Below are 6,603 nucleotides of genomic sequence, written 5' to 3'. Positions count from 1 at the left end.
CTCTGTGCCCAGAGTGGCTCCCTCGGGCCCGTCTACCAGCGAGAGGCTCCGCTTGGGGCCAGAGTGGCCTCCCGTCCCCGGAGGTCCACGGTGGTCTCCGCGCCGGGGCGGGACCCCAGGGACGGTTCCTGTGCGTGGGAGGCGCCACTTTAACTACAGATCGAAAGGGAGTATAGGAGAGTTTCTCCTCTGTATACCTTGGCTTTTCTCAGTATTCCGAGAGCTTCGTTGCCATAGCAACTCCCAATCCTAGAGCGTCTTTTGTGAGGTTCAGGGGAGTCTGAGATGGGTGGGGACCCGGTCACCCAGGACTTCGGAGGGAAAGAACCCCCACTACTACCTTTCAGACCTTGGAGTGTGTCCACAGCCTCCTCCCGGGAAAAGCGAGAAAAGACACTTTGAGCCCGGTTTCCTTAGCTTTCATCGGCCCCTGATAGCCCTGCCCAACCAAGCCAGGGGAACGCAGGACGGCTTCACCCCGCGCCTTTCATCCCCTCTGGATCTCCAAGCACCAACTGGTTCATCACCCTAATGACGCTGACCCTTTTATGATGCTGCTTTCATGTCAGCCGCCTGGGAGTGCCATCTCAGCATTAGGCCTAGGAAGAGTGGCACAGCCCCCCAGACCCTGCCCTCGAGTTTATAAGGTAGCTCATGGGGTGAGGTCCCTGCCCCAGTGCCCCAAGTAGTCCCACCTCTCATAAAAACTCCCTGCTCAGCACGCTTGTCTTGCAGAATGCAATCTGAATCTGGAACTCAGGGCAGGGACACAGCGTAATCATCTTTGTAGTGCTTTACCTCACCCAAACCAATAATATTTGTAGACTTGAATTAAATTGGGGTTTTCTGAGGTTAAGTTGAGGGAGTTTGAGTTTAAAAACTTAAAGCCATGGGGGAAACTCAAACAATAAGGGGGCAAGAGAATTCCAAAGGGATCTATCCTCTTCCTTTAGTAAAACTATGTGCCACTGTCCATATGCTGCTTGCATGACCCCTACTTACCAGGCTGCCAAGGAAGCTCAAACCAAACTCACCATTAGGTAGGGGAGAATGGGAGAGGCTCAGCAGGTTGGGATAGAGAGGTCATGTATCCAGCCCTCTCCAAAGTGCCTGCTCACTCTCCCTATTCTAAGTTGGGAGGGCACAAACTCACCAGCTGCCCTGCATGCCAATCAGTCTACAGTCTAATGCAGGAGACATTCTTTCACCATCTTCCCACTTTGTGTTCTCTGCATCTAAGCCAACTCATCTACACCCACAGCTGTAACCTTGTTGGTGACTCTCAACTCTGTCGGCATCTCCAATCTAGACCTCTCTGCTGAGTTCAGATCTGCATATCCAACTCTACTTTTGGTATCTTTTGGATGTTTCACAAATCCCTGAAGCTTAACATATTTAAACTGAACTTGTTATTCTCTCCCCACCCCTCAACAACAGAAAAAAAAACTAAATGCTGTACTTGATTCTCTTCTGCTGAATTCCTCATCTTGTTGAATGGATTCAGCATTCATCTGGCCATCAAATGAGACAGATCGGAGGCATCACGCATTTCTCCCTCTTTCTCACTCCTGTCTCCCAATTTATCGCCAAGCCTTGTTGATTATCCTACCAAAAGTCTCTCTAATCTGTCTCCTTTCCATCCCAATTCAGGCGCTCATCGTTTCTTTTTTTAAAAACTTGGAATACTACCAAGTCTCCTGACTGGCGCCCCAGTCTCATCTCTCTCCAATCTTCAGACTTCTGCCAGACTGACCTTAAACGCAAAAATTGATCATGTTTCTCCAATAAAACTTACCAATGGCTTTCCACTGCTGTGAGGGCACAGTTTGAAACCCTTGGCCTACTACACAAGGCCTTTGAGTATTTGGCTCCTTTCTACCATCAGTATTGAACCCAAGCACTTATAGTTCCAGAAAAATGCCATGCATCTTTGCCATGCTTTCTCCACCCTTTCCTCCCAAGTCCTTCAAACTTAACACAGACATGACCTACTCCAAGAACTCCTCCGTGAAGCCCACAACCCCTGAGTTAAATGCCCCTCTTCTGTGCTCCCATCGCACCTCTGTAATAGTTCTTACCATGGTGTACTGTATGTGATTTTAGGATTAGATGTCTAGCTCCTCTAGATGGTGACGTTCTTAAAGGCAGCTACAGTGTCTAACTCGACCAGTTTTCCAGGTACGTGGTCCTGTACCGGGCACAGTAGGCGTTTACAATACACTTGATGAATAAACAATAGGATAAATTAAATATTACTGTACAATCGAGGCCTTTAGAAAAAGAATATTTGGGCATCAGGCAACCACAAAGTCACCCCGCAGCCCAGGAACCTAGTACCGCGTCCTCCGGCGCACCACCAGTTGGGGGCTTGGCCGTCATTTTCCCCGCCGGCCTCTGGGGGCGCTGGACGGACGGCGCCCGCTCTTCGGCCGCCGGAATTCATCTTGCCGCGGGGTAGGGGGGCGTGGCCGGACCGAGCCTGGACCGATCCGGAAGAACGGGGTCCTGTGGCTGTGCTGCCCCTCCCCTGGTCCCCGCGCGGCTCTGGGGTCCCGGCCTGGGTGCTGCCAGAGCCCCGGGAGGTACGGAGCTGGAAGGCTGGGATCGGCCACCGCGTTGGGGCCGCTTTCGGTGGCAGAACTTTGCCGCCTGTGATTCCCTCTGGGGGTCCCCTGGTGGGGAAATTAGTGGCGGAGGCCCGGCTGGTTGTCTGCCTTGGGGTGTCTATTAATTGTGGGACTCACTGTATGGGTCCCTGTGGGCGGGGGTGGGAGGGTGTGTTTTGAGTTGTTTCCTCCGGAGAGGTTTCTGTTTGGAAGCCTTTCGAGGAGTGAGCTTTGTGTTCCTGCTCTCGGGAGGAATCTGGGGCTGCTTCTGGGAAGCTGTGTTTTGGGATGCCTTCGAGATTTATGGGATCTCTTCGGAGAAGGACTTTCTGTGAACGAGCCTTCTCATCTGGGTCTGTCAATCCAAGGGCGGCAGAAATTGTCTCCTTTCTGGAATCCTTTTTTCCCCTCTTAGATTCCTTCACTCCTTTTCTTGTCTGATGGTCTTCACCTTAGCCATGGACTTGGCTAGGAACCAGAGGAAATTAATTATTGTGGAGATAAGTCATGCAGAAAAGCAAAATACAGTATTTTCCTTACTTGTTCACCAAAAAGAACTGCTTACAACATACCCACACAAAAGAGTATTCCTACTAATTTCTCCGTGGGGTCAGGGTTAAAAAGAGGAAGCGGCGCACAATCTCCCCTGAGTAAACCAGTCGTCTGAGTCCTGTGCACAGAGAAAACCTTGCCAGTGTTTCATTTAAACTAGCATCTTCCCACTTTTATGACAATGTTTACTGTGCATCAACAGTTACTGGCCAGGCGTGGGGAATAATACAGATGAATAAAATACAGTTCTCTGTTCACTAGTGGGCATAGACACATAATTTCTGGCATATACTCTGACTAGAATAGGGGACGGTACTGAATCCCTTCTGTATGCCGCTCAGAACGTGGGCCCTCAGCTATGGCAGGTGTGCCCCCCCGTGTTGCTCCCACCTCACCCAGGTGTGCTTGTGTTCTTCAAGGTTGAAGGCCAAGCATGGGGAAGAGCTGCAAGGTGGTCGTGTGTGGCCAGGCATCTGTGGGCAAAACATCAATCCTGGAGCAGCTTCTGTACGGGAACCATGTAGTGGGTGAGTGTGTTTTTTTTTGGGGGGGGGCGTGTCAGAATGGTGGAAGAAGTTGAAGAACGAGGACTAGGATTTGATAACAGAGAAGTTAAAACTCTGCTCCTGGAATCAAGTGTCTACACCGTGTTCTCCGGCTCCACAGCATTGAGATCTGAGGAAGGAAACCCAGCTATCTGAGATAGGGGGGAGAAGCTCCAAAGTGTCATTTTTGCTCAGCAGGCTATGAGCATGAGATGAATGTTTGTTCCCCCAAGTCATAAGCCATCCAGTCCTGTCAGGATATACTCAGTCACTCATGCTTCCCATCTCCTTCCTATCTCCTTCCTCCCTGCAAACAAGTCTGCTCTCTTTATCCCAGGCTCTGAGATGATTGAGACACAGGAAGACATCTACGTGGGCTCCATCGAGACTGACCGGGGGGTGCGGGAGCAGGTGCGTTTCTATGACACCCGGGGGATCCGAGATGGGACGGAGCTGCCCCGGCACTGCTTCTCCTGCACCGACGGCTATGTCCTGGTCTACAGCACAGACAGCCGGGAGTCCTTTCACCGTGTGGAGCTGCTCAAGAAGGAAATCGACAAATCCAAGGACAAGAAGGAGGTGTGTATGGGAGGACCAGTGGGGAGAGAGGGCGGGCCCAGGGCCGGCTTGGCCTGGCTGTGTTTTTCACTCGTTTTCCAGGAGTTGGGTTAGGAGCTAGAGGAACGATGGAGGCCACTAGAGGGTGCCTTCATCCACAGAGGTGGCCCGTGCTGAGAGCTCAACCCAAGAGGCTTCTCTTTAGTTCAGGAGGTCCCTGACCTAACACATGAAGCCCCCACTAGTCTTTTCTTATAATGGTTCCGTACTTTTAGTTATGAAAGCTCTTCTTTCCTCAAGTCCCTCTTTATGCTGCAGGCATTCTGGGCGTGTGTCCTCACCAGTTATTTAGCCAAAAGTGAATTGACTGCTAGCAATGAGCAGGTATGGGTGATCCGGGGCTTGTAATGGAGCCCCTGGAGAGAGGGCCAGGTGGAGGCCAGCATTTGAAGAGAGGAAGGACAGGGAAAAGCAACCATTTCCCTCCCCTCACTCTGGTTTCTAATAGAGGAAGAGATGAGACATCAGCCATCAAGACTTTCATTCTCTTAGGGCCCCTAGGTGGTGGCCAGCCCTCGCACCCAATCCTAAGGTCCATGGTATGTCCATAAGCCTGTACTCTGTCCCTCTTCCCCAGGTCACCATCGTGGTCCTTGGCAACAAGTGTGACCTGCAGGAGCAGCGGCGTGTGGACCCAGATGTGGCTCAGCATTGGGCCAAGTCAGAGAAGGTGAAGCTGTGGGAGGTCTCTGTGGCCGACCGCCGCTCCCTCCTGGAGCCCTTCATCTACCTGGCCAGCAAGATGACCCAGCCCCAGAGCAAGTCCGCCTTCCCCCTCAGCCGCAAGAACAAGGGCAGCGGCTCCTTGGATGGCTGAAGAGCTGCATCCCTTCTTCACCTTCCCAGCCCCAGGCCAGATTCTGGGGCTTTGGAAGATGGGTTGAGGGGAAAGGGGAACTCCCTACGAGGGCAGGCAGCCGGGGCTGTTCCAGGCTCAGGCCACTTGTGCTCCCTCCCAAATCCGGGAAATGCAAATAATCTAGGTTAGTGCCCCCAACCTCTCCCTCCACCCCAGCTTTCATCATATCTGCCCCTCTCTGACTTGGGCAGTTGTGGGTCAGTGTCCGTTCCACCTGTCCTGGACGGAAAGCAGAGCTGCCATGCAAAAGCGCCCAGTCTAGGGTCTGGTTCTGATCACGGGTCCCACGCCTCTAGGCTTCAGCCGCACACACAGACGCATGCACACACGGCGCCGGCCTGGACTCTGGGGAGAGGGCGTCCAGGTATCGTGTGTGTGCACATACTGGCATTAGGGGTGCCTCCTCACCCAGCACCCTGACCTTGCTCCTGGCCGTCCCTTGGCTGGCTGGAAGAAGCCAGCCTCTTGGGAAGTGTGATTTTTCTGCTTGACCTCTTCCCGTCATTGTCTCGCTTCTTCCTCCCACTTACAGGGCAGGTGGGCCCCATGGGTTGAGTTGGAATGGAATGATAACTGGGCTGAGTCCCCAACTGGCCTTGTGACCCAGCAAGGCTTTTCGCCTCTCTGAGCTTCAGTTTTCTCATCTGTACGGTGACAGGAGTTTCCTTAGGTGACCTTTTAGATCCTCTCCAGCCCTGTGACTTTTTAAAGCCCGTGCCTTCGGGCCATCTGACTGTACGTACCCTTTGCTTCCCCCTCTTCAAGGTGCTATGCCTACCTGCCCTGGAGGCTGGGACACTGCTCTCCAACAACCACCAGGGGGCAGGAGTGCACTCTCTAGTTGCCAGAATGGCTGCTTGTGGCCAATGGGGAACCTCATGCCCATGGTCGCTGGTCTTCATCCCTTCCTGTGGTGGTTTTCAGCTAATAGCTGGACTTTATTTATCAATTTCCTGTTACAAATGAGTATGCTGCCATGGTGAAGGCTGGACAAGGTGCTCCTCTAGCCCTTCTTACCTCAGATGCCTCAACAGAACAAGGCAAACAAGGAGCAGCTTCTCGGGAGCTGACAGATCTGTTGGGGCTCAGAAGGGTGGTTACACTCTCAACATGCTGTAAAGTGAGCTTGTGACCCACAACTTTCCTGTGCCCACTTTGCGCTTCTAATGGACACAGCCGGGCCACCTCCAGTGCATGCCCCTCCTCGCCAAACCAGGAGGTGAGCAGGGCAGCGGCCCAGGGCCGGGCGAGGGAAGCCGGGCATATGCAGGCTCAGGCTTCATGTTTGTTTATTAATGCATCGGACACAATAAAACCACAACTGTTATCAAAAAATTTCCCTCCCATTCCCCCTTTATTCTGTTGGAAATATCTCTTTAAAAATATACAGGTGAATACTGGCAAAGTCCCATATTGTGGGGTG

General features: G+C 52.5%; 1 protein-coding gene across 1 annotated transcript; it reads left to right on the top strand.

The window, feature by feature from the left end:
• The first annotated feature begins 2,476 nt into the window (after nucleotides 1-2,476).
• Nucleotides 2,477-6,515, top strand: NKIRAS2 (NFKB inhibitor interacting Ras like 2). The gene is made up of 4 exons (XM_054593661.1): nucleotides 2,477-2,582; nucleotides 3,578-3,685; nucleotides 4,041-4,282; nucleotides 4,899-6,515. Exons 2-4 carry the CDS (start codon nucleotides 3,592-3,594, stop codon nucleotides 5,136-5,138), a joined length of 576 nt encoding a protein of 191 aa, XP_054449636.1. The 5' UTR covers nucleotides 2,477-2,582; nucleotides 3,578-3,591; the 3' UTR covers nucleotides 5,139-6,515.
• The last annotated feature ends 88 nt before the right edge of the window (nucleotides 6,516-6,603 follow it).

Source organism: Pteronotus mesoamericanus, unplaced genomic scaffold, assembly GCF_021234165.1.
Source record: "Pteronotus mesoamericanus isolate MK-2021 breed Mesoamerican mustached bat unplaced genomic scaffold, CSHL_Meso_final scaffold_476, whole genome shotgun sequence".
Lineage (NCBI taxonomy): Eukaryota > Metazoa > Chordata > Mammalia > Chiroptera > Mormoopidae > Pteronotus > Pteronotus mesoamericanus.
Note: the sequence above shows the minus strand (reverse complement) of the source record. Positions and strands in the feature narration are given on the sequence as shown.